Source organism: Triturus cristatus, chromosome 8 (assembly GCF_964204655.1).
Source record: "Triturus cristatus chromosome 8, aTriCri1.1, whole genome shotgun sequence".
NCBI classification, from domain to species: Eukaryota; Metazoa; Chordata; class Amphibia; order Caudata; family Salamandridae; genus Triturus; species Triturus cristatus.
Genome location: NC_140591.1, coordinates 413,106,211 through 413,134,167, shown reverse-complemented (window position 1 = coordinate 413,134,167; position 27,957 = coordinate 413,106,211). Strand labels below are relative to the sequence as shown.

The 27,957-nt window shown below is 46.6% G+C and overlaps 1 protein-coding gene across 7 annotated transcripts in view; it reads right to left on the bottom strand.

Annotated features, from left to right (window-relative positions):
* Positions 1 to 27,957, bottom strand: part of DGKH (diacylglycerol kinase eta) — a 725,438-nt gene that overhangs the window by 36,406 nt on the left and 661,075 nt on the right. For 5 of the 7 annotated variants that reach the window (XM_085621806.1, XM_085621809.1, XM_085621805.1 and 2 more), the window contains 2 exons: positions 12,241 to 12,349; positions 10,631 to 10,761 (listed from right to left, as the gene is read on the bottom strand). In XM_085621806.1, the coding sequence (XP_085477932.1) occupies positions 10,631 to 10,761; positions 12,241 to 12,349 (240 nt within the window). The remainder of the gene's footprint in view (positions 1 to 10,630; positions 10,762 to 12,240; positions 12,350 to 27,957) is intronic. The other 2 variants (XM_085621807.1, XM_085621808.1) reach the window with 1 other exon arrangement.

The window sequence follows — 27,957 nt, the reverse complement described above, 5'->3', positions numbered from 1 at the left end:
AGTCAGGTGTACCCAGCATCTCAGCATGAGTCCGGTATTCCACCTCCTTCCAAGCATTATGCTCCATGTCATTCCCCAGCAGACAATCGACTGGCACGGCAGGGCTTACGGCAACTCGAAGTGAGCCTGCAACCCCTTCCCATTCAAATGGAACCTCGGCCACCGGATAGTGGCCCATTCTGCCGTCAGCCATCGCGGCAGGGTGGAGCACATCGGGAATCACCTGCTCTGGAGACACCAGTTGGCTACGTACCATAGTCATACTGGCTCCTGTGTCTCTCAGAGCCTCCCCTCTTTGGCCGTTGATGGTGACCCACTGCCCATACTTTGTGGTATTTGCGGGCACCTGGATCTTAGGAACCATCTCCCGTTCTCCCAGGGACACTAAAGTGACACCCGCCCACTCCCTTCCCTTATCTAAAGGCATCTCCTCCCCGAGCACTACACTAGCTACTCCGGGGGCCTTTCCTCCGATGGGAGGGGGTGGTCTTTTCGGGCACTTCACATCTCCCTTATAGTGTCCGACACCACCGCACTCGAAGCAATGGACAACCCTTGGCTGCTGAGTCTGGCCAGGATTAGGGTTTCTGGGTGGGTTAGCCCTAGGGGTGAATCCCGTTCCCTTCCCTTGGAAACTATTTTGGGGGCCTTTAGAGAACTCCATTTTCTTTTCCACTCCCTCTTTCTTCTGGGGGGCGCCCTGTCCGGTCTTTTGAGAGTCCCCTCCAGTCCCCCTTGTGGACACCCGGGTACTAGCCCAAATGTCCGCCTCCTCAGCAAGCCTTCGGGGATTGGTCAGCTTGCTATCCACCAGGTGTTGACGCAGTTCAGGGAAACATTTCTCGAGCAGGTGTTCCTTCAACATCAAATCAAACAACCCCTCGTAGTCCCTCACCTCACTGCCTTGTATCCAACCCTCCAATGCCTTCTTTGCATAGTCCAGGAAATCCACCCAATTCTGTGTGCCCAGTTTGTGGCTACCCCGGAACTTCTGTCTGTACTTCTCGGGTGTTAGTCCAAACTTCCTCACGAGCGCCACTTTCATGGTGGGGTAGTGGGTCTGCTCATCCTGCTCCAGGGCCAATAATGTATCTCTGCCAGCCGGAGGCATGTATTTATACAATCCCCCTCCCCAATACTTCTCTGGAACCCCATGGACTCTTAATGAGATCTCATAGGCTGCTAGCCACTTGGCGATATCATCACCCGCACTATAACTAGCTACTATGTCTTTTGGCAAATAGGGTTTGGGTTCCCTGGTGATTTCTCTTTCTTCGCTGCCACCAATAGGAACAGGGTGTGCCCATAGGATCTGGAGATCTATCTCCCTCAGCCTCAACTCGTGAGCCATCCTCCGTTCCTCTTTTTCTTTCTCCAGCTTCGCCAAATCCCATGTGAGCTGTCTTTTCTCCCTCCGGTCAATTAATACTGCTTCTGATAAGCCGCCACTAGAGACACTGCTGCCCTACCTTGAAAGTATTCTGGGCCCCTCGACTAGGTTCCCCACCTCAGGTTGGTACAAACCAGCCCCCTCGCTGTCAGGCTCTCCATCCCTGTCCTCCTTCTCAACCTTAATTTCTCGTTGTGCCTCCCCCCAAGCCCTTAAGCTGGTCTGGAGCTCACCCTTCTTTGCACCTTGGGGACAAAACACCCCCTCTCGCTCACAAAACTCTCTGAGTTGGGCCACAGTGTAAGTTTCCACATCTTCCAATACAAACTCCATTTTGCCCACTCAGGATAGAAGACAGTTGCTTACAGAAGCTATGCAGGGGGGTACCTTTTGTAATACCTCCTCCCACCACCAGAAGTAAATTTGGAAAAAACAAAACTCAAAATTAGGAAGTCCGCTTGGAGAAAACTCCCGGTGTAGGCCTATGGACTACCCAAAGTTATTGTCGAGTGGACGCAAGCACAGCTCTATCCCACCACTGAACACCAATTTTATGTTGGAAACCGGGCAACCAGGTTAGCAGTCACCAGGTTCCCAGCACAGTGGTAGCTTGGCTCGAGCGGTTGGGGGTCAGGCACCGTGTTAAGCATACGTCACACCCTCACAATAACCATGCGTTCATCCGTTCCAAAAATGACACTACACCGTAAAAATAATGCAAGTCAAATTGAAAATATATAGGTCTTTATCTTATTTTCTCTTAGTTGCAGGATTCATTACATAAATACAAGACAATAAGATTTTCCTTCAAAGAGCAGGTCAAATAAATAATACTACTTCGGGATTTCAATAAATAGGTTCAGGTCATAAATAAGCAAGGAATAAATAGAGATACAATAAATACGAATGGCAAATAAATACAGTCAGACAATAAATACAGTGCAGGAATAAATTAGTGGATGACAATAAATAAAGCACCTCAATAAATAAGGTAACACAATCAATGACAGTGACAATTCAAATCATTTACATGAGGTCACTTGGTCTTACTTTGCCCATACACAACTTAAGGACACTTGGATGGCATGGGGGTGTCCCACCTAGATTGGTAAAGGCTGGGGCCTAAGCGGAGGCAGAACAAGAGTAATCTAAAGATCTGGCCCTCCAAACCACACAACCCTTTATGGAGGTCACTGTACCAGTCTCAGTTCGCCCCTGGCACTCTCAGGCTGGTTCTAACACCCCTCTAGCCCCTAGAATGGTCTTTTAGGGCTCCACGGGGCCTCAGACGCCCCCTCTACCACTTACTGCCCTTTTCACGATGATCGGCTCCGCTCGGCACGGTGAGGCGGCTCCGGATCGATGTCGTTGGGCGGCCTCGACTCGATGACGCTGGGCGGTCTCGACTCGATGTCGCTGGGCGGTCTCGACTCGATGTCGCTGGGCGGTCTCGACTCGATGTCGCTGGGCGGTCTCGACTCGATGTCGCTGGGCGGCCTCGGCTCGATGTCGCTGGGCGGTCTCGACTCGATGTCGCTGGGCGGTCTCGACTCGATGTCGCCTTCCGGCGTCGCAGGGACACGGTCTCCCCGCTTCCGGGTGTCTCCGGAGTGCGATCTCCACTCCCGACCTCCGGCGCGCTTCACCTCAGTCTCCGGCGACTCCGGAGTGCGATCTCCACTCCCGACCTCCGGCGCGCTTCACCTCAGTCTCCGGCGACTCCGGTGGGCGGACTTCACTCCCCCGTCGACGCCTCACCTCGACCTCAGGTGATTCCCGACTCGACCTCCGGCGCCTCTCCACGACTTCCGTCGGCGCCCTCACTCGACCTCGGGTGACTCCTTACTCTACCTCCGGTGCCTCTCCACGACCTCCGTCGGCGCCCTCACTCGACCTCTGGCGGCTCCGGGTACGACGTCTGCTTTCTGTCAGCGCCGCTTCTCTACCTCCGGCCCCAGGTCTCCAGGCTTCTCGACGTCAGGACTCCAGGAGGACACTGCTGAACAGGTCAGGAGCTTGCTGTTCTTCTTCTTTAAGGCCTGTTCCAAATATTCAGTCCTTTAAGATGGTTCTTCTGATCTTGATCCCACACAGGGCTTTAGGCTGGGCTTGGTCAGTAGGGACTAGCATCAAGGGTGGGTTTCTGGACCCCACTCCAAGCACTGGTTTCCACCCCTGCTGCCTCACTCCGACCTCCTTCTATCTCTGTCCTCTCTCTTCTCCAGTCAGATGCCAACTGCCACTCTGAGATGGCCTCCCAACATTCTAAACTGCCTCCCTCTGTCACAGGGTTCCAGAATGTTACGGAAGGTTCTAGAAATCTCCAGTGGGTTCTGATGATGTCACAGGTGACAATGGGTGGCCACCATTTTGTGTCTCAGGCCCTCAGACAGAAGTTCCAGGGGTAGGGAAAATGGCTCCCTGACCCTGCATCAACACTAAAAAGTCTGGTGGTTCCCAAAAAGGAAAAATTATAACAGGGTTTGAGGCAAAAGTGGGACAAAATAAATAATGATGAGGAGGGACCACCCAAAGGGCTGACAGGTCTAACATGCATTATCTGTGTTCTATGTCCTTAGACGCAGAATTAAGTGATTATCAAATTCCTGCCACTGATGTACATTAGGATTTAGAAATATTTAATAAGGAAAATGCTACTTATCCAGTATGGATCTGTTCTTTGCAAATAGAGCTGTAGATTCATATGTGTTAGCATAGATCGCCATCTGGTGTTGGGCTTGGATGTTTGCACTTTGTTTTTCTTGGAAGAAGTCTTTGTAGTCACGAGGTAGGTGACTCCTCCTTTCGGCGATAGTGCGCATGGACATCGGCTCTATCCTTAGATTGTTTTGCCGTAAGGGTGAAGATAGAGTAGAGTAAGAGTAGAAAGTGATGTCCATGTATAGTGTATCTAAGTAAGATAATACTGCAACAGGTAAAGGTACCCGGGGAGGGGCATATGAATCTACAGCTCTATATGCCAAGAATAGATGCATACTGGGTAAGTAGCATTTTCCGTTCAAGGCATTTGAGCTGTAGATCATATGCGTTCGCATAGACTATATAGCAGTTCTTTCCCAAGCAGTGGCTAACCTGTATCTGTTGCAGTGGTCTGAAATAGTGTTCTTAAAACAGCCTGGCCCACACTAGCTTGTTGTTTTGCTAACACATCTACACAATAGTGTTTTGTGAATGTGTGTGGTGTAGACCATGTTGCAGCTTTGCAAATGTCATTTAAGGGTATGTTTCCTAAAAATGCCATGGAAGCCCCTATTTTGCGTGTAGAATGCGCTTTATGGGGAACTGTTAAGGTGCGTTTAGCTTTGAGATAGCATATCTGAATGCACTTAACAATCCATCGTGCAATACCTGCTTTTGACATGGGGTTGCCTTTATGTGGTGGTGAGAAAGCAACAAAGAGTTGTTTTGTCTTCCTAAAAGGTTTGGTTATTTCAATGTACTAATGTATCGCTCTTTTTACATCTAATGTGTGAAGAGCACATTCTGCTACTGAGTCTGGCAGAGTAAAAAAGACGGGTAACTCAACAGACTGGTTGAGGTGAAAAGCAGAAACGACTTTGGGTAAACATTTTGGGTTAGTCCTAAGAACCTCTTTATTTTGGGGAACTTGTAAAAATGGTTCTTGTATGGTTAGTGCCTGGAGTTAACCAACTCTAAGAGAAGGCTACTTTCCAAGTTATAAATTGTAATTCGCATCTGTGCATAGGCTCAAATGGTGGGCCCATGAGTCTTGTAAGGACAATATCAAGATTCCACACGGGAGAAGGTGAAAGTCTAGGAGGAATGATTCTTTTGAGTCCTTCCATAAAGGCTTTGATAGCGGGTACTCGAAACAAAGACAAGTGTTGTCTGTTTTGTAGGTAAGCCGGTATAGCAGCAAGATGTACTCGTATAGACGTTATAAGCTAAGTTAGCACGTTGTAGGTGCAACAGATAGCAAATGAGGTTTTGAGATGAGGCATTTAATGGATTGATTTGGTTTTTAGTACAATAAATTGCAAATCGTTTCCATTGTGCTGCATAGTATGCTCTAGTGGTAGGACGTCTAGTGTCTTTAATGATGTTCATGCAGTCTGATGGGAGGTTAAGGTAGCCAAATTCTAAGACTTCAGGTGCCAGATCTCAAGGTTGAGTTGATTGGGATCTGGATGTCTTATCTCTTCATGGTTCTGAGTGAGAAGTTTGGGGGAGAGATCTAACTTTTGATGAGGAACTATTAATAGTTCCAACAGGGTTGTGAACCATGGTTGTCGATCCCATGTGGGAGCAACAAGGATCATTGTGAGGGATTGTTGAGTAAGCTTCCGAACCACTAATGGAATTAGTGGGAGAGGTGGAAAAGCGTAAACAAATTTCCCTGACCAATTCATCTTTAGTGCATTGCCTTTAGACAATGGGTGTGGATACCTGGATGCGAAGTTTGGGCATTTTGCGTTGTGGTGTGTGGCGAACAGATCTATTTCTGGGTAGCCCCACATTTGGAAGAATGGGAGCAGTACTTGGGGATGTAGTTCCCTTTCGTGGATCTGTTGTCTCCGACGACTGAGTAGATCTGCAATCTGATTGTCTACTGGGAGATGCTGTGCAAGGAGGTATATTTTTTGAGTAATGGCCAGCCTCCAAATGTCTTGAGCTAAGTGCGTAAGTTGTAGAGAGAGTGTCCCTCCCTGTTTTTGTATGTAGTACATTGCTGTCATGTTGTCTGTACAAACTAGGACAGCTTTGCCTACTAGATGTGTCTGAAAAGCTTTCAATGCTAGAAAAATTGCAAGCAGCTCCAGATGGTTTATGTGGTGCTGTTTGTGTTGTAGAGTCCACATGCCTTGAATGGTATATGTTTGAAGATGAGCTCCCCAACCATTGAGGGATGTGTCTGCTGTTAGCACTATCTGTGAAACCGGATCGATGAACAGCTGCCCCTTGGAAAAGTTTTTTTGTATTCCACCACCGCAGAGAGCGATGAGTGCGGCCTTCCACCAACACCAGATCATTTAAATGACCTTGAGCCTGGTTCCACTGATGTGCTAAGCATTCCTGTAGGGGACACATTTGAAGTCTTGCCTAAGGAACAATTAGAATGCAAGACGCCATCATTCCGATCAACTGCATAAACACTCAGGCTGGTAGTGAGTGTTGTGGTTGAAATTGTTATACTCGTGTTTGCATGTTGAGTATTCTGACTGGGTTGGGGTACGCTAGAGCTTTGCGAGTGTCTATCATAGCTCCTAGATACGCTTGCGTGTTGGGAGGGTTATAGAGGAGACTTGGTGAGGTTGACAGTGAATCCCAAGTCGTGAAGTAGTTGAACTGTTTTGTGAGTGTGGTGTAGGCAGCTGTGGTGCAACTTGGCTTTTATTAGCCAGTCATCTAAGTAAGAGAAGACATGAATGTGTTGTCTTCTTAAATGTGCTGGTACAACTGCTAGACACTTGGTGAATACTCCTGGTGCTTAGTGACCCCGAATGGGAGGACTTTGAATTGGTAGTGTTGTCCATTCACTACGAACCTGAGATATTTCCTGTGAGCTGGGTGAATGGGAATATGAAAGTAGGCGTCCTTTAAATCTAGGGTGGAAAGAAAGTAGCCTTGCTGAAGCAATGGGAGCACCTGTTGTAGGGTGACCATGTGGAAGTGGTCCGATTGAATGTAGAGGTTTAGCTGTCTGAGGTCCAGTATGGGCTGAGAGAGCCGTCCTTTTTGGGAATCATAAAGTATAGTGAGTACACTCCTGTCCCTTGGTGATGTAAGGGGACCGGTTCTATTGCATGTTTGTCTAACAGAGAGAGGACCTCTTGTTTTAACAGGGTGAGATGTTCTAGTGACATTGCCCGCTCTCTAGGATGGATTGGTGGTGGAGTGTTGGTAAGTTCCAGGCAATAACCATTTTGGATCATTTGTATTACCCATATGTCTGAGGCGACTGAATTCCAGACAGGTAGGAACTGTGAGAGATGTCCCCCGACAGGAGTGGAGTGGTCAGGGGGTAGTGGGGGGGGGGGGGGGGGGGAGTCATTGTTTGTTGGCAGGGGAAGTGCGGGTGGAGTTGCCTCTTTCTCTGCCCATGTTATTGTTTCCTCTGTAACCTCCACGAAAATAGCCTCTGGAGGGGCTAGATTGGTTGTTCCCCTTGTAAGAGGAGGAGGGATTTTCTGACGACATTGTCTTTGAGCCACCCCTGTAGAAGAAGCGATGTAAAGAACCCCTGGTAGAAGGTAATTGTAGGACTCCAATGGATTTTGCAGTGTCAGTATCTTTCTTCATTTTTTCTAATGAAGTATCTACTGTTGGCCCGAAAAGATGTTCTTTGTCGAAGGGCTGATTAAGTATGGAGGATTGTACCTCCTGCTTGAACCCAGAGATTCGAAGCCAAGCGTGTCTCCACAGAAGTATGCTAGTGTTGATAGCACGCTAAGCTGGGTCTGCCGCATCTAGGGCGCATTTTATGGAAGTGTTCGTGATGAGCTTCCCTTCCTGAATGAGGTTGTTAGCTTTGGCCTTTTGTTCTTTTTGCAAATGATGTAGAAGTTTTTCTAATTCTTCATAATGTGCCCTGTCGTAACGTGCCAATAGAGCTGGAGCATTGGCAATATGCCAAGAGTTGGCAGGAGGAGGAGCATCACCTGTTTGAGAGTTAGCTCTCTTGCGGGTGTTAGAAACAAGAGAGTCTAATGGTAACTGGCCTTTTATGTATACAGGGTCTGTAGGAGAGACCTTGTATTTTTTAACTACCCGAGGTGTTAGTATTTGGGCTCTAACTGGGTCCTTGAATACCTCGTTAATATGTTTTAACATGCCTTTTAGCATGGGTAGAGTGTTGGTAGACCTCTGAGAATGTGTGAACGTTTCTACAAGGAAATCCTCTTCTAGAAGGTCATTATGTAATTCCACCCCAAGATATTGGGCAGCCCTGTTGAATAGTTGCGCAAAGCCAATGTTGTCATCAGGTGGGGAAGGCCTAGAGGGATATAGATCAGGGTCATTTGGTACATCTGGATCTTTATCATAGTCATCCCATGGGTCAGTGTCGTGTGGTATGTCAGGGTCTTGTGGGATATGATGATCTTCACCCCCAATCCCATCCCCAGCCCCATCATCGAAATCGTCATCCTGTGAGTCAGGTGACCTTGGAGGCGGTGAATTTGATAGTGTGATGTTTGGAGGTATATAGGGGGAGAAGGGTTGTTACCCAGGTCTCTTTATTGCTTAAGAGGTATAGGAGCCTCTTATGGGAGGTCTAGCTTCGGTTGCTTGGGAAGAGTAGCCATAAGGTGTCCAGTGTTGGGATCAATACTGAGTTTTTTCTGTTTTGGATCCAGAGGTGGTTCTTCAGATGGAAGTTCTTTGGAAGGAGTCACTGTTCCTTTCAGGGTAGATTTCGTCATCGAAGATTTTTGTCCAGCATGTAGTCGATACCCCTTGTGTTTTCTTTTTCTTCTCTTCACGCTTTATGTTCTTTTAGACTATACAGTAAACAAATAAAAATTTTAAGAAAAAAAAAAAAAAAAAATCGAAGATTTTTGTCTAGAGTCTTTGGGTGCCGAGTGTTTGGAATCTAGTTCTCTAGTTTTAGCCAGTTTAGGTTGCATAGCCTACGGAGTGGTTTCTTTCAGCTTCGAACTTTCCGTTGCGGAGGTTGTCGGCTATGAACTTTTAGGTGTGGAGCATTTCGACTCCCAGGATTTCGGTTTGGAGGACTTTGGTTCCGGCTCTTTTGGCTTGGAGGGTTTCGGCTGAAGCTTTCGGTGTCGAAGATGTCCTCGGTACCGACAACGTGGGTGGAGTCCCATGTTTGTCCTTATGTTTCGGTGCTGAAGGTGTTGGTTCAGCACAGGACTGGGATCGGCTCGAGCCCGAAGGCTTATGTTTGTGTTTCATAGCCAGGCTGGAGGGCGGGGCATCTGAAACTTTTTCACGGTGTCGACCCGAGGGCGAGGGTGATACCAGAGCCTTTTCCTTTGCGTGAATGGGCACATGGGGGTCTGTACTCACGGTCCGTTGAGTCGGAGTGACGCTCAGGTCTTCCTTCATGTCGGAGTGTGCTTCGGACACGAGACCAGTTGTTCTTCGGCTGCTGCGGCAGGACTGTGTTTTGGTTCGTCGCCGAATATGTCCAGTACGGAGCCGCTGCAGCATTGCATCTTGTGGCGTCGAGCCAGACGATCACGGATAGTCTTCTTCGATCTGAATGATCGACACACTTCGCAGGATGATTCTTCGTGTTCCGGGGATAGGAACAGGTTGCAGACTTTGTGCACGTCGGTGCGTGGAAATTTAGCACGACACCCGGGACATAGCTTGAACGTAGTCCGTTCCATCAACTGCTGGTGTGGTCGGCACGGGTAAGCCCGACGGCCCGCCTGGAAGTTCCCGATCGAAGGTTTTCAAGTTTGGACCATACGCGGCGAATGGGAAACTGCGATCGGAGACAATACCGTAGAGGGGAGAGGATTGCGTGCCGAAGGAGTTCGAGAACGATACTGAACCGGATTAGCAAAACACATCCGAACCCGATGGCGGAAAAAAACTATCGAAGGATGGAGCCGATGCCCATGCGCACTATCACCGAAAGGAGGAGTCACCTATCTTGTGACTACAAAGACTTATTCGAAGAAAAACAAAGTGCAAACATCCGGGCCCAACACCAGATGGCGATCTATGCTAACGCATAAGATCTACAGCTCATATACCTCGAACAAAAGGTTATTATACATAAAAGTATTTACTCATTATTAATAAGAACATGCTGTGTCAATAGCTTTGCTGCGGACATACAGTGTAAACAGATTTGCAGTTAATACATTATTAGGTTTGAATATTATCTTGATCTGCCACCTTCCACACTGATCCTGTTAGGTAAACTGAGGTGCTTTTCAGAATTTTGTAGTTAGTTAAAGCATTGGTGCAAGAACTGCTACGTATGACAAAATCAAGGCTTTGTTTTAACCAGCCAACGTGAGTAAACGCATTGTTTATGAAGAATACTTCACAGAAGGAAATGTCCATTTATGCTGATATCCTAGGCTGCAAGTACAGTGTAACACAGAAGGAGTGCAGGTGACAGGACAGTGCATGTTAGTTTACTGCAGGTTTAACACCAGAAGCCAAGCTACAAGCACAAAAACAGAAAGGTGGGGAAAAGGGAAGACAGGGAAAGGGATTTTTTTTGGTAGTCAAAGAAAAGTCCCAAAGAGCAGAAGAAAGTAGCAACAAAGGAAATACCTTAAGATCTCGCCTTTCCAGGTGAATTAGCTCAGAGCCGCGGATGTCATGGCGGATGAAGATTTCTTTGTACTCTCCCAAACTGAGCAGATCCAGCCAAGCAGCAACTTCATCCGTGCCCCATTTTTGAACTAACAAAGTTAAGAGCAAAACCCCCTTAATTTGTACATGCTCAAATGCATTACAGCAAAGGTTAGGGGAAAGAGTGGAAAACAGAGTAGAAACGCAGTGCTAGCAAGGGGAAAGGTTGAAGGTGTAGACTACATACAACTACCACTTACATTGTATTTTCATGCAGGTTACAGATCAGCATTAATTGTAAACTAACTACCGTCTCTAAACAAAGGACAGGGTTCATTGCTTTGCAGCCATGCTTTCAGCTTTTTTTAAGCCATTTTCCTCTATAAAGATATTGAAACCTCACATATATTGACCAATTTATAATTTTACTTATTAGGATCAGTGAGGCAAGGTTTAGATGTGTTTTGCAGTTTATCAATCATCTCTGTATAATTTTCAGCAAAAACCATAACAAAGAGAAAATATCGGTTATAAGTAAAATATGTTCCATATTTCGTTTTTGTGTGAAAGGCACCAAGTTTAATAGTCTGAACACTTAACTGCATACATCATATACAGTAAAGAAAATCCTTGAAATGGAAAAGTAGGGTGCTCAAAATTATAAAAGCATTTGTTGCAGTACAATAACCCAGTGTGACACACATTCTTTGTTGTACACAAATAGGGCCCAACGTCACACACAGAAGTGTATTTACAGGCTACTTTGTTCATTTTTCACTTTACTGCCTATGTTCAGGATGTATGTATAATGTATTGTTCAGTGAAATACCTGCATGATCTTAAAGCTCTCATTAAAGTGAGAGATGATGGACATGAAAATTCATTTGTGGTTCCTGCTAAATCTGATTAACTTGAGATATTCACATTTAGGGTAGAGTGATAGGAAGGCGGGTTTCTGAAGAAAGGCAATGATGGAAGAGAGGTAGACTGAATTCTAGATGAGACTGCCATGTTAGTAAAGGCATCAGCAACCACCCCCGGACCGTGAGAGGGTGATAAAAATGAAGCCACCCACTTTACACAACTCACATCAATAAAATTGCACATGTGAGTGACTCGGAGCGGGAAGAAAAACAATAGTACAAGCAAAAACTCTGTAAATCTAATTTGGGTTTATATGGCTCCAGCAAATCAAGCCTGGGGACCAGATTACATAGACTGCGTAGTTCTGATGTCAGAAAAATAGTGCACCGTTACAGGCATAACGTTGTCAATGCCATTACAAAAATCACTTTTAGACCAACGCAACTGTGCACAAATTCACTGTGCCTCGATCTGCTGGTGGCCTGGTTATGGGGCAAATTACATAATCAGATCCCGATACTGAGCCTTCAAAGCTCCAGAATGGAAGGAGGGAAAACTAAATATTTAATTTAAACATTAAATTCATATTATTACATTGGATTTTGTACTCAGTGGTACCTAGTCACAATAAATAATGAAATGGTGGCTCTTCTTGAATGTAATAGGAGATCAAGATATCCAGCATGACACATAACACAAATTCTGTTGCAGTATCCGACACATACCAGGCGGAGGACTGGTCTTATGTTTTTGGACTTTTTCCTTTTTAAACTTTGGCACGATTCGAAATACTGTGCTTCTGCTGTTTCTTTTAGCATATTCCAGAGGTGGATCCTATTCAGAATAGTTAAAAAAAAAAAAAAGAAAGTAATTAATCACAATTTCAAATGGAAACTATCACAGAAGTACATTCTCACTGCAAACAAAAAAGTAAATTTACGCTTAGTCTTCTATAGCAAAATAAGGTTCTCTAGTACCTTAAGAGCACAGATCATTTTTAATGATCTCATAAAATGAATTCTTACTAATGAATATTCCATAGGGGTGGGTGAATAATTCCGATCCGCCGGTGGAGTTAGCAGAGTTTTGCCCACTCTGCGCTCCATGCGGAGTTCTGAAAAACTTCTTGAGCGGCTTGACATCGGTAAGTTGGTGAGCGGTCACGAGAAAAGTTCAGGCTCTAAGCCTCCTCTGGGCGAGATTTTGCATTGCGGGCAGTCAAAGCAGGTCACAACCGCTCGCGTTTAGAAATCTGCCATTCGCGTTAATGAAGCTGCTGCTCGAGTAGAATGTCTATTCAAGCTTGCAGAAGGCAGCAGCATCCTCAGGCGTGACGCGTAGTGCAGCTCGCACTGATTTCAAAGCATGAAGCAAACTCCAGTTGCTACAAATCAGTACGAGCCACACGACTTACCAGACTCTGCAGCCGGCAGAACTCGGCGGAGTGCGGCAGTTTTTCTGGCACTTCGTGGAGTTCCACTAAGTAAAACTACGCAAAATCTGTCCAGGCTTATATTCCAGTAAGAACCAGAAGTCGGGGGACTGGATCTTAAATACAAGGTAATGTCAACTACCTTCAGCAAATGGCATATTTCTAGTGTCAAGAATTAGGATTTATCTCTTAAGAATCTAATGTATATTCTGATAGCTCTCAAGTTGTAAGCGACACCTCCATTAAGCCATTAACATTTCTGGGGTCACGCTTTAAATCCGGCGTGGCAAAATGAGATTTTTTAAATTGTAATAAAGACAGTTTTCTGATTAAATAAAAAAGAGGAAATAGGGGCTGTGGTGAAGGGTAGTAGCACGTTCAGTTGTACCAAGTGAGCTCAATTCAATATAATGTTAAAGAATCTACACTGAATGTTCCTATCTTCTGTTAAAATACTTAAAAACAAATCATAAGTGGAGAAGAAACAATGTAGTCCTAGCTTTTGGGCAGGATTTTGTTTTCCTAATATAAAAACAATTTGCTTTTTCGTCCATCACTGATCAACCCCTTTTTTGGGGGTCTCTGACCCATCATGTGGGCACAAAGACAGCAAACACACCTCTGCTATGTGGGGTGGGGTGTGCGTGAGATATGTGGTGGTGTGTGTGTATATACAATTATGTGTGTGTGTGTGTATATATACACACACACAAAACTGAGCACTCTCCATAACAGATACTACTGCACACAAACAGTTACCAAAAGAAAGGTTTCACAGTAGAAAAAAGGTTTACATTACCATTAGTTTAAAAGATCTCTCACAAAAGAACTTATTCCCATGGATAATAGCAGTATATGTACTTACATGTGGTTTCAAAGACAAAGCTAAAGGATATTATAAGAGTACTGCATTTCATGTACAGATCAAATTATTGTTTGCTTTGCATTTCTTGCACCTACTTGGGAGCCTTGTACTTTGCTTCAACCCCATTATCTTGTCTGCCATTTTTTCCGTTACTATTACGAGGTATGTAGGTCCCCGATCTGGCTGCTCTTTTGGAGGGAGGTCTCTCGGTGCCACTGACCAGGGCTCATAATGTTTGAGGCCCTGGGCTTTCCCTACAGTGCCATATTGAAGGTTTGATGTTTTGTAGCACCTACAACCTGATTTCCATTTTCAGAGTATGGTTCCTAGATCCTTTTGGGCCACTGACTGCTTCCCTATCATGCCACCGTGTGGGAACACAAATGATTCATGGTCAGTTTTGCCTGTTAAAAAGGGGGACAGTACGTCATCCTTTTCTTTCACACCGGCAATCAAACCTCTGAGCCCTGGAAAGGTGGCACGCCACTAGCAGAGTTCCAAAGAGACACTGACCAGGTGGGCAATACCGATCACAGACAGTCTCAGAGGCAGGGGGAATAAAGGCATAAGACTGCAGCTGGACCATCAAGAGCCAGGCCAATCTGATGCAGGTGCTCCCACTGTCATCATAGCAGTGAACTGGACACCAGCACCAGGCCACAAGCAAATTCAGAGACCAGGCACAATGAACAATGCCGGACCCACATAGGCTTCCGTCCAGCAGACCACCTCCATTTCCTGAGACAACACAGGCCACAGCAAACTGAACCAAGTAGACTCTCATTCAGCTTGAGTGAGTGCCACAGGTCAGCGAGTGACAGGGGGGAAGCAAAGGGTCTCTGTAGTGATGTTATATTTTCAAATCAGGAGCTCCGATAGAGAGCTCTAGTCCTGCTGCAATCTTGAATTTGCCTTGCAGGGTAATCCAAGATGGTGGGCAAAGTTGTATAGAGGTGTAAAAGGGGCTCAGGCAAAGAATTTTCATAACCAGAGAATCAACAAAAAGAACATCTTAAAAGCACATCCTGTGCATATTTAATCTCGGAAGCAGGATTTAATGGCATTCTGTTGAAATTTGGCTCTTTTATTGTGCGATGCTTTGCTGTACTTTGCTCCAGAGTTCTATCTCTCTGGAATGTCACGGTTGCGGGATTTCACCAGCGGCAGTTGGTCTATGGCTGGCGAAGGTGGGATCATGCTTCGTGCTACTCTGGTTTTCTGAAGAGAAAAAAGTCGTCAAGTTTCCTCCTTGTTGTCCGGTGTCATTACTACATTTTTGGTGACAATCGCCAGCCAAGTGTAGTAACACCATAGTAGCACGGAGGTGTGAGGAGAACCAGCGCGAGGCTGTGGTGGCGCTGACCCGTAACTCATTTGATGAAATTGGCCGTTCTAGTGCCATTCTGCCGAAGTTCGATGACGCCTGTTTCTGAGGTGATAAAGAGCCGCTGTGTGTGCCTGTGCTGCCCCTCTTCGACTTTCGTTACCGGCATTGAGCGTGTGAAGAGACGTCAGCCTGCAGAGAACATGCGCTAGGCCTTAAGTGCGCTGACCCGCAACTGCCTTATGGAAATTGGCCTGCTGCGTGTAAGGTTTAGCTGAGGCCCGCAACCGTTATATAAGGGTGCCGCTCTGTGTCCGTGCCCTGCCCCGCCTCTACTGCCAGAAAACACGCATGCTGTTAGCTCACCTCCAGCTTGTTTGTTTAATCATCGTTGTTCAAGCATTCACAGCGGCAGCACGTAGCAGGTTACCTCTTCATCTTGCCAATTACCCAATACGTCTGCTAACACTCACTTGCAAGGTTGTGCTGATCATGTGACTTATTAGAGGAAAGGTGCTTGCGCTTAGAGAAGTGAGCCTCCTGCTGGTCACCTTTATGTTTGCAGAGCACTCTACTTAGCTCCATTCTTCATATTTTTGGTTTCTGCTTCTTCTTGTTCAGACATCCTCTTTGCTTTCTTTCATAGCAGCAATTCTACGTCCCTTTGCACTTTTACGCCTGTCTTATAACAAGGCTGTCTCCTCCATAGTTATTTCACCTCCTTTTCTTGCGCAACCAGGTCAACCGTCCCTGCAGTGGGAGGAGTGGAGTGACTTGTTCGACAACTACACAATAGCTCTGGATGGCCTTGAGTTTTTGCCTGAAAGGAAGAAAGTGTTGTTGTTAGTACTATTGGTAAAGAAGCGCATCGTATTTTTAATACTCACCTCAGATGTTAGGAAACGACAATCAGCCAGTGGAGGATGTGTTTAAGGAGGCCAAGTTACGCCTGGAAAAAAAGGTTTGCCAAAGAGGAGAACATTGTCATGTCTCGCTACAAGTTTAATACCAGGCCACAAAAGGCTGGCGAAGCTCTGAATGAATTTGTCTCTAGTCTACGGGAGCTGTCAATAAAGTTCAAATGTGGGCAAATGTCTGATGAACTCATCAGGGATCAACTGATTGTTCAATGTCATAGTAAGAAAACGCAGGAATGTCCCCGGGCTGCAAAGAATCCCACCTTGAAGGATGCTATTTCCATTTCCAAGGTTGTTGAAGAGTCTGAACGTTGCATGTTCGAGATGAGCAAGAAAGAGCGTGTCGAAGGGGATGTAGAGGCTATTGGAAAAAAAATGAAAACCACCAATCCCAAGGTACGGATGTCCGCCAAGTCCAAGGGATGTTCTAGGTGTGGCAGTGCTTACCATGGGAGTGACTCTAAATGGTGCTCAGCTTTCAAACAAGACTGCAGGATATGTGGTCGTAGAGGTCATTACGCCCATATGTGCAAAGACTTCAGCAGGTCCAGGGTTACTGTGGCAGAGGAATTGAGTCTGGATGGAGACCGTGAAGCTCGTGTGTTGATGGTTCTTCCAGGCAGTGGTGATACCGAGAGAAAGCGCTGTCCAAAGGGATTCTTTGGGATCTTGGGCAAACAAGTGAAACTGATGGTGGACTGTGGTTCATTGTACACCATCGTGCCTAAGTGGATGTGGGAGACAGAGTGGCATCTGTTTCCACTCTTCCCGAAAGACATTGATCCTAGGGGGTGCCAGGGGGAGAAAGGAATATGCTACTTACCAGTATGCATCTGTTCTTGGCATGTAGAGCTGCAGAGTTGTACACTTAGCATAGATCGCCATCTGGTGTTGGGCCCGGATGTTTGCAGTTTGTTTTTGTTCTTTGGACAGTCTTTGGAAGTCACGAGTTCGGTGACTCCTCCTTCGGTCCGTACTGCGCATGGGCTTCGGCTCCATCCTCAGATTGTTTTTCGCCAACAGGGAAATGATGGAGCGTAGTAATAACAGTGAGAAACCCATGTGTGTTGTATCTAAATAAGATGGACTGGAACGGATACAGGTAGCCGGGGAGGCGGGTGGGCGTGTACAACTCTGCAGCTTTACATGCCAAGAACAGATGCATACTGGTAAGTAGCATATTCCGTTCGAGGCATATGAGCTGCAGATTGTACACTTAGCATCGATTATATAGCAGTACCCAACCTTAGCGGCGACCACCGGTATCCGTTGCAGCGGTTTGAAAAAGTGTCTTTAGTACAGCCTGGCCCACACTAGCTTGTTGCTTGGAATGCACATCTACACAGTAATGTTTTGTGAAGGTGTGCGGTGTTGACCATGTGGCTGCTTTGCAGATGTCATCTAAGGGTATGTTCCCTAGAAAAGCCATAGAAGCCCCTATCTTTCTAGTAGAGTGGGCTTTAGGTGGAACAGATAATGTTCTTTTTGCCTTTTGATAGCAAATTTGTATACACTTTACAATCCACCTAGCTATCCCTGATTTAGAGATGGGGTTGCCTTTATGTGGTGGAGAGAAGGAAACGAACAATTGTTTAGTCTTCCTGAAAGGTTGCGTTCTTTGTATGTAGTACAGCAAAGCCCTCTTAACAAGTGTGTGTAAGGCCCTTTCTGCAACAGATTGAGGTTGCGAGAAAAAGACAGGTAATTCCACCGATTGGTTGAGATGGAAGGGGGAAATGACCTTGGGCAGAAACTTCGGATTTGTACGAAGTATGACCTTGCTGTGATGTATTTGTAGGAAGGGTTCCTGTATAGTGAACGCTTGTATTTCACCAACCCTTCTAAGGGAAGTGATAGCTACGAGGAAAGCTGTTTTCCAGGTGAGGAACTGTAGCTCACATTTATGCATTGGTTCGAAGGGTGGACCCATTAGCCGTGTAAGAACTACATTTAGATTCCACACAGGGGAAGGTGGTGCCCTGGGAGGAATTACTCGTTTAAGGCCTTCCATAAAGGCTTTAATAGCGGGCACTCTGAACAGTGATAAATGCTGTCTGTTTTGTAGATAAGCAGCAATCGCTGCTAGGTGTAGGCGTATGGATGAATATGCCAGGTTACACCTGTGAAGATGGAGAAGATAGCATATGATGTGCTGTATGGATGCGTCTAAAGGGTTGATTGTATTGTTACGGCAGTAAATTACAAATCTTTTCCACTTTATCTCTATAGTAGGTAGGACGTCTGGCTTCCATGATAATGTTCATACAATCAGGGGGAAGGTTAAGGTAACCAAATTCTAAGATTTCAGGAGCCAGATCGCAAGGTTGAGCTGAGCTGGGTCCGGGTGCCTGATTTCTCCATGGTTCTGGGTTAGGAGGCATGGGGACAGGTGCAGTTTTTGATGTGGTACCACTGATAGCTGTAGTAGTGTGGTGTACCACGGCTGCCTGGCCCATGTTGGGGCTACCAGAATGAGTGTGAGGGAGTGCTGCTGTAGCTTCCTTACCACTAACGGAATTAGTGGGAGAGGTGGAAAGGCGTATGCAAATCTGCCTGACCAGTTCATCCATATCGCATTGCCTTTGGACAATGGGTGTGGGTACCTGGCGGCGAAGCTTGGGCATTTTTTGTTTTCATGGGTGGCGAAGAGGTCTATTTGAGGATGCCCCCACTGTTGGAAGAATGGGTGAAGAACTTGTGGATGCAGTTCCCATTCGTGTAGTTGTTGCGTTTGTCTGCTGAGCAGATCTGCCATGGTGTTTTGTACGCCTGGAACGTGCTGTGCCAGGAGAAAGATGTTTTGGGGAATTGCCCATCTCCATATGCTCTGGGCTAAGCGGGAGAGCTGGGGAGAGTGTGTCCCCCCCTTTTTTTGGATATAATACATTGCAGTCATGTTGTCTGTGCGAATGAGGACTGCTTTGCCCGAAATCTGTTTTTGAAAAGATTTTAGGGCTAGAAAGATCGCCAAGAGCTCCAGATGGTTGATGTGGAGCAATTTTTGCTGTGGCGTCCATAGACCTTGCATTGTGAGGTGTAAGAGGTGCGCTCCCCAGCCGGAGAGCGATGTGTCCGCTGTTAGAATCACCTGAGGAACCGGGTCCAGGAACGGCCGCCCTTTGGAAAGGTTTGTGGTGTTCCACCACTGCAGAGAGTGATGGGTGCGGCCGTCCACCAACACCAGATCCGTCAGCTGACCCTGGGCCTGGTTCCACTGTTGTGCTAGGCACTCTTGAAGTGGACGCATGTGGAGTCTTGCATGGGGCACTATGAAAATGCAGGACGCCATCATTCCTATGAGCTTCATAAACACTCTTGCTGGAAGAGAGTGTTGAGGAAGGAATGTTTTGCGCAAGGCTTGCATGCTTGCGATAGTGGCCCCGAGATATTGCTTTGTGTGAGATGGTAGGAGGTGGGACTTTTGGTAGTTCACTGTGAAGCCTAGCTGGTGGAGCAGTTGAATGGTGCTGTTGGTATGTTGCACACATTGGTTGTAGGACGCGGCTTTTATGAGCCAGTCGTCTAAGTAAGGGAAGACGTGAATATGTTGACGTCTGAGGTGTGCTGCTACAACTGCTAGGCATTTGGTAAACACCCGTGGTGCGGTGGTGACCCCGAAGGGGAGAACTGTGAACTGGTAATGTTGGCCGTCCACCACAAACCTGAGGTACTTCCTGTGAGAAGGGTGTATTGGAATGTGAAAGTATGCGTCTTTGAGATCCAAGGTAGTAAGAAAGTCTCCCTGGCAAAGGAGCGGGAGGACTTGTTGTAGGGTGACCATGTGGAAATGGTCTGAATGTATGTATGCATTTAGAGGCCGGAGGTCCAGAATGGGCCTCAGGGTCCCGTCCTTCTTTGGTATTAAGAAATACAGAGAGTAGACCCCTAGATTTTGCTGATTGATGGGGACCTGCTCTATAGCGTGTTTTTGGAGGAGGGAGAGCACCTCCTGTTTGAGCAGTGTGGAATGTTCTTGAGACATTGGACGGTGCCTTGGTGGGATATTGGGTGGGGTAGATGTTAGCTCGAGACAGTACCCTGACCGAATAATTTGGGTCACCCATTTGTCCGATGTTATGGACTCCCATGCGTGGATAAAGTTTTGCAGTCTGCCCCCGACCGGAGTGGGATGGTCCGGGGGGAGCGAAGGGGAGTCATTGTGCGGGCGGGGTGGCAGAACGGGTGGTGTTAGTTTTGCCCCTGCCCTTATTGTTGTTGCCTCTGTAACCACCCCTTTGGTAGCCCTTTGAAAAGGTATTTTGAGGAGGGGACTTGTAGGAGGTAGAGGCGCTATCGGTGGAGTAGCCTCTGCCTGTGCTACGAAAGGATGAGCGTCGAAAGGAGCGTTTAGGGGCCTGTGATTGTAGTGCCCCCATAGACTTTGCTGTGTCTGTGACCTTTTTCATCTTTTCTAACGCTTCGTCCACCTTTGGCCCAAAGAGAGTTTGTTGGTCAAAGGGGTGATTTAGTATGGACGCCTGGACTTCAGGCTTGAACCCTGAGATCCTGAGCCAGGCATGACGACGAAGCAGGACACTAGTATTTATGGCTCTAGAAGCAGCGTCAGCTGCATCGAGGGCACACTTAATGGAGGTGTTAGTAATTAGTTTACCCTCCTGTATTAGTTCATGAGCCTTGCGTTTGTGTTTTTCGGGGAGGTGCTGCATAAGAGCCTCAAGCTCGTCGTAGTGTGCTCTGTCATAGCGCGCAAGTAGCGCTTGTGTATTTGCAATGCGCCACATGTTTGCAGCTTGGGAGGCTTTGCGTTTGCCAGACGCGTCTAGAAGTTTGGATTCCTTATCTGGCGGTGGGGCTTCTCCTGAGGACTGGGAGTTAGCCCGCTTTCTAGCTGTGGACACAACTAGGGAATCTAAGGGAGCAGGGCCCTTAATGTATGCAGGGTCTGTGGGTGCCGCCTTGTACTTTTTTTCTATTCTAGGGTTCAATACCCTGGCCCTGACAGGGTCTTTGAACACCTCTGCAGCATGCTTGGTGACACCTTTAAGCATGGGCAAGATAGATGTGGACTTGTCCTGAATGTCAAATGTGTCCAGTAGGAAGTCGTCTTCCAGTGGTTCATTATGCATTTCCACCCCATGGTAGTGTGCTGCTCTCTGCACTAAGTGGTGAAACCCTAAGGAGTCCTCTGGAGGAGACGGCCTGGATGGGTATAGGTCGTCCTGAGGCATATCCGGTATGTCAGGGTTTTGGTAGTCTTCCCATGGATCTGGGGTCCCCGGTGGAGTGGGGTCCATTGGGGCGTCCGCCGGGTCATAATCTGGATCCCCGTAATCCGGATCTGGGGACGGGGTGGGGGAGTGATGAGGTAAGGGTGGCGGAGACCTGGGAGGGGGAGGGGGTGGAGGAGGTGGAGGAGGCGGAGGAGGAGGTAGTGGGGAGGGCACTCAGAGGAGAAGTAGCAGAGTCCTTTCGCTTGGGCGGTGGAGGAGGAGCCGGTGTGTCAAGACGTCTTTTCTTGACAACTAAAGTCAATAGCCCAGTCTTTGGATCTTTAAATAGAGTCTTTTGCAAAGGGTCTGGTGTAAAGAGATCCAGTGGCGCCGAATCGTCCGCTGGCGCCGATGTTTTCGGAGCCGAGGGTTTCGATGGTTTCTGTGCGCCATGCTTTTTTGAAACCTCCGGTTTTTTCGGCGTCGAAGGAGTTTTCGGCGCCGGAGCGTCGGTGCCGACAGATTTGTGTTTGTGTTTTGTCGGCACCGAGAGTCCAGGCTTCGGTACCGGTGGCTTCGGAGTCGAGCTGGGTATCACTTTCTTCGGTGCCGGATGGTGTTTTTCGGCACCAGGCGTCGGCTGGCTCGAGCCCGAGCTGCCGTGAGACTTCTGAGGCTTCGACACCGGGCCCGAAGGTGGGGTGATAGAAGCCGTGTGCTTGGTTTTGCCCAGGCCTGCAGGCGAGGGTGTAACCGGAGTCTCTTTGGTTTTGGGCGCGGGGGTGGGAGGGGGTACAGTACTCACGACCCGCTGCGCCGGTGTGATGTCCTCCACGTCGGAGTCGTCGGCCTCGGAAGCGCTGACGACGTCATCCTCCTGCTCGGTGTGTAGTTGCCCCGAAGCTCCGGCGTCGTCTCCGAAGATGTCCGGTGGAGCTGCGGTCGATGAGTGCGCCATGGTGCGTCGAGCTCTTCAATCCCGAATGGTCTTTTTTGAACGAAAAGACTTACAGGCGGGGCAGTCTCTAGCCTCGTGTTCTGGAGAGAGGCAAAGGTTACACACCTGATGAAGGTCGGTGTGGGGAAATTTAGACCCACATTTTGGGCACTTTTTGAACGGAGTCCTTTCCATCGGCCGGGACCGGAGTCGAGGACGGCCCGAAGGCCGGTGCCGATGTACGGGATGGAGAAAAGTGCCGCTTCGAGAGATGAAGATATGATGAAGAAACTCGAAGAACGAGGATTTTCCGTCGAGGCTGGAACCGTAGTAGTTCGAAGCCGGAGCACGAAGTATCACATCCGAGCCCGATGGCGGAAAAAAACAATCTGAGGATGGAGCCGAAGCCCATGCGCAGTACGGACCGAAGGAGGAGTCACCGAACTCGTGACTTCCAAAGACTGTCCAAAGAACAAAAACAAACTGCAAACATCCGGGCCCAACACCAGATGGCGATCTATGCTAAGTGTACAATCTGCAGCTCATATGCCTCGAACATCAATGTTTTAGGCTACTTTTCATCTCCTATTGTGTTTAAGTATTGACAGGTTGTGGGTAAGATCTACGTTGCAGAGGATAGTCCTCAAATCCTGGATTGGGGACACCAATTTGAACTTCACATCATTATCGATCCCCATGCCCCCGGTCAGGTCTTGTGCTTGGACGACGTCACCACAGAACAAGTTTTGGGTGAAATGAATGATGTCTTTAGTGGATAACTTGGTGAAATGAAGGGGTATACACATAATATTGTATTGGAGGATGGCACTATCCCTGTCAAGCATAAGTTGAGGAGGGTTCCGGTCATTGTGAGGGATGAGGTCAGGAAAATGTTAGAAGACATGCTCAAGGAAGGTGTTATTGAACCGGTTGAGGCCTCTGAATGGGTCTTTCCAGTGGTTATCACCAAAAAGAGTGATGGAAAGCTCATGTTCTGTCTGGACCTTCGTAATTTAAACCAACATGTAGTCACTGATACCTTTCCACTCCACAACATCAATGAACTGTTGCTTTTGTTTAAGGGTGGCAAGTACTTTTCTAAACTCGATCTGAAGAGTGCTTACCACCAGATTAAGCTACATGAGGAGTCGAAAAACCTCACGGCCTTCATTACCATGGAGGGCACTTTTCACTTCAAAAGGCTGCCCTGTAGATTGTCATCTGCGGCCAGCGTTTTTCAAAGAATCATGTCCAAGGTTTTCAGGGGTTTAGACAACGTAAAAATATTTCAGGACGACATCCTTGTTTTCAGGGGGTTTATTCAAGAGCACAAGACATTGAGGGAGGTCCTTGGCAGACTGAGGGAGGCGGGTATTTCCCTGAGGAAGGATAAGTGCAAGTTTCTAGTGAAAGAAATTGAATATCTTGGACATACCATTTCTGGGCAGGGTGTCCGTCCCAAAGTCGATCTCCTAGAGGCTATTTGTGATGCCCCTATTTCCCATGACAAAGACCCGTTGCGATCGTTCATGGGTTTAATCGAGTACTATGCCAAATTTGTAAAGTGGTTTGCTACCAAGACCGAGGTTCTTAGGTTGATGTTGAGGAAAAGGTGTTCTTTTGTGTGGGGCGATGTCCAATAGCATGCTTTCGATCTGATTAGGAAGGACATTTGTGGGGCAGGGATTCTTGCGCCCTTTGACACTCATCTAACAACCTTTCTAACCGTTGACGCGAGTGCTTGTGGTTTGGGGGCTGAGCTTTCCCAAGTGCATGCAGGTGTTGAGAGAACATTGGTGTTTGCCTCATGCTCTTTGTCCGAATGTGAGAGTAACTATTCAGTCATCGAGCGCGAAGCTCTGGCAGCAGCCTGGTCAGTCAAGCATTTCAAGACCTTCTTGTGGGGTTTTGGTTTTTGTATTCACACTGACCACAAACCCTTGGTCAAGGTGTTGAGTCCAGGTGGTGCCGGTAAAGGCTCTGCAAGACTGGCCAGGCTTGCTTCTAGGCTCCAGGAATACCGGTTGGCTCACATTCCGGGGTGGAAAAATGCACAAGCCGATTGTTTGTCTCGCTTGTCATTGAAGGGCACAGGTGAGTATAGTCTTGGTTCCTCTTGGGAACAAGATGGTGCTGTGGCTTTATTGGGGGATGTAAAAGAGCGCGTTGGTTGTGCATTTTTGGTGGAGGAGTGGAGCAAGTTCATGGATCAAGACGCTGTTCTCAAGAGTGTGGAACGTATGTTGGCCCTGGGAGAACAGAGGTAAGACAGTTTGTGAAGGTCTTGGACAAGATGAGTGTAAGTGACTAATGTCCTCATGAGAAATGATAAGTTTGTACCACCCGATGGCTCTAGGCCCAAGATTATTAAGCTCACCCATGAAGGAAACCTCGGTCACACCAGGACTAAGAAATGGGTGCGAGAGAATTTCTGGTGGCATTGCATGGATGAACAGACCACGTCCTGGGTTGTGGATTGTGACGTGTGCAGGGAGAGTGAAAGGAGACTCAAGACAGGGTGTCATCCTGTCCTGGGTCATATCGAAGCTCCTGGTGTACCCTGAGGTAATGTATGTTTAGCCTTTATTGGACCTGTGCACGGTGTTGAAGAGATGTTGAGGAATGCCATGGTGCTGATTGATGTTCAAACTAAGTGGCTTGTCGTCTGTTTTATGTCTGATGTTATGACAGAGTACCAGCTATCCAGGTTAGATAAAGCGTGAGACTTTTTTCAACTCACCTGTATCACTTGTCTAGCCCTTGACTTTGTCTTTGCTGGTTATTAATCTTCCTCGATCACACAAATCTATTGTGAGGTTCTGGCACTCTACTGCTATTGGTTGTGGGCACTCCATCTCATGGTGATTCCTAGCACGCAGCAGTTTTTTTTGGTTGCTAGTGGGTATAAGATACACACTCTGGTAAGTGGCACGGCTGGGATGGCTTGTTGGGTACCCAGCTTCTTGAGGATTTTTATCCCCACTCTTGAGTTTGTGTGTTTGGTCCTCAAATTGGGCATTCCCTATGATACCAGTATACAGAGAATTTGGCTATCATTTTCCCCGACTCTCCAGGTTTATGAAGCACGACTAGCTACCAGTTTTAGTGCCCTGATGAAGGAGTGACCCATGATTCTGGGTCTCCACACCGAAACGCGTGTCACCGCATTTTCTCTACACGACTGGTGCTATTCTTCTACGAAATTTGGATATTGTTTTGAATATATAAAACCCTATATAAAAATGTGTATTTAACAAACGTTATGGAATTAGGATTTCACATGTATTGACACTTTCCATGCTCTGTATTAAGTTGGTTATTTTTCATTTTCTCTTCCTGACTGTATATGTGTTATTGTTTTGTAGTCTACATTGAGCGGACTAGTCTTGTAATGTGTTTTGTCCAAATGTTTGTATGAATGAACTTGAGTGTGGTTACTATTTGAATATCTCTTTTTGTGGGGTTTTCATAAATATTACTTTGGATTTATGTGTTGGGCTGTGAGTAGTTTCACTAGCAATCTGTTTGTGTATATCTCTTTTATTGTATATTTATTAGCTTTGTACAAATCCTGCCAAGACTGTGGTATCATAAATGTGCATTATAAATAATTTTTGTATACTTTCAATAAAATGAAATATTCTTCAGTATTTAGGTGGTTAATCTTGCCCTTTTTTCCACACACTGTGTTGGCTCAAAAGTGATGAGGTTATTTCTTTCCCCTTGTGTAATTTAAGACGCTTTTACGCTATATTATAAATTGATTTCAGGCAGTGGGTTTGTTTGTTTGATTATTCATGGTTTTCCCCCCGTACCCCTGCCTAGGTATTAGTCCAGGGCCCCCCTTTTGTGTGATTGTTATGACTAAGAGGACCATTGACCAGTTGAACTATTATTCAGGAAGAGGGTCTACCCCATTTTCTTGTCACGGACAATGGTACTCAACTGGTTTTGCATGAGATGTGAGACTTTCTTGGTAAATGTGGTATTATCCACCACTGCACGGCTCTTTATAACCCCCAAGCTAATGGCATGGTGGAGCGGGCTAATCGCCTGGTGAAAGGTACCATTTCCATGGCTTTACAGAGTGGAAAGGATGTCAGAGAGATGGTCTGGGCTCATCACACGACCGGCCACTGTGCGACGGGGTTTACTACCTTTAAAAGATGCACGGAAGGAAGCCTAGCACCAAACTTTTACCTACTTGGCTCGTCTCTCCCAGACCAGTATTCAACCAGGTGGATGGTGTCAGGAATGACGAAAGTGGTGTATGTGCCGGTGACTGGGTCAAAATTAAACATGGCAGACATGGCAAAAGGTTCCCTTCAGAGTGAGGCAAGTTTTTGACAACTACGTGCTTCTCGACAGTGATAACAAATGGAACAAACACAAAGTTGTGTTATATCATAAAGGAGAGAGTGTGAGCTCTAAAGTGACCAAACCTGTTAGTGTCCGTTCTGATGACAGTTTGAACTGGTTCATGTTGATGAGTGATGCGGATTTGACCTTCAATGGGTCTGAAGTCAGTAGAGAGGGAGGCTCTGGGGATGCTTCCATTTCCCTTCCCTGTGGTCTTCCTTTTCCTGTGAGTGCTGGAGTTGCCCGTTCTTCTAGGTCTCGCAGACCGCCTTGCTATTTGGAGGATTATGTTCTAACATGAGGAGAGTTTCCCCCTTATTTTTCAGCACTTGTACTTTGCTCCTTTCATTTGCCATGACTTGTTCTTGTTTTTGTTTTCCGTCTAGTTGTTCGTTGTTGGGTAGAAGGAAGGGCGGGGTGTTGTAATGTTGCTCTTGTATTGTGCGGTGTTTTGCTGTTCTTTGCTCCAGAGTTCTATCTCTGAAATGTCACGGTCGTGGGATTCCACCAACTGCAGTTGGTCTGTGGCTGGTGAATGTGTGATCACGCTTTGCGTTACTCTTGTTTTCTGAAGAGAATAAAGACGTCAAGTTTCCTCCTTGTCCGGTGTCATTACTACACATTCATTACTTGGAAATTATCTAAAATGTATTGTATTTTTGTACAGAAACTTTCTGGCAAAGGTTTGCATTTTTGCAGCTCTGTAAATAACAAATGTTGCTGCCATCAAATTAAGTACCACTTAAATTATGATCCTCGGAAAGATCAAGAATTTAGTCGACTCTATCGGAATATGAACTTGTGACCTGTAGGTGTCCCCTTAACCCACCGTACCCTTCACCTTACCCCAAGCAGCAAACTCTGAACCTAGTAAACTATCTTATAATCAGTGAAAAAAAAAAGAAATAAGTAAAAAAAATACAAAAAAATGATGCTCCTTTGTTGTTATTGTTTATTCAAACTTGCATCCCTTTTAGCAATTATTTCTAGAAAATCCATTCAATTTTCACAAACTGACAAAGATGTCTTCCAAAATAAGCTACTGGATACATTTGTTGAAAACTTCTTAGAGATGACTGCAAACCTCGTAGATGTTGAAGATCTTTAGCCTGGAGAACATTTACAAAGGACTAAAATGTTGTTCAATAAAATTGCCCAAAATTGTTTACATTTTAGAGAACAAGTGTAAAGATTATGCAATAATGGCATTTCAGCCACAATACTGGTTTGATTAGCATCATGGGGTTGCTAAATGGTAATAACCCTCTCCATTGGGTACCACATTGCTATAATAATTCCTTCAGCTATTCAGCGCAAACATACAGCAGGCATGTCAACAGGCATCACTTCTCCTATCAAGAAGAAACAAGCATTGGTCTAGCCCATGGTCGAGCTTCTGGCATTGGCAATCGGGTGGGGTGGCTAATGGAGGAGGGG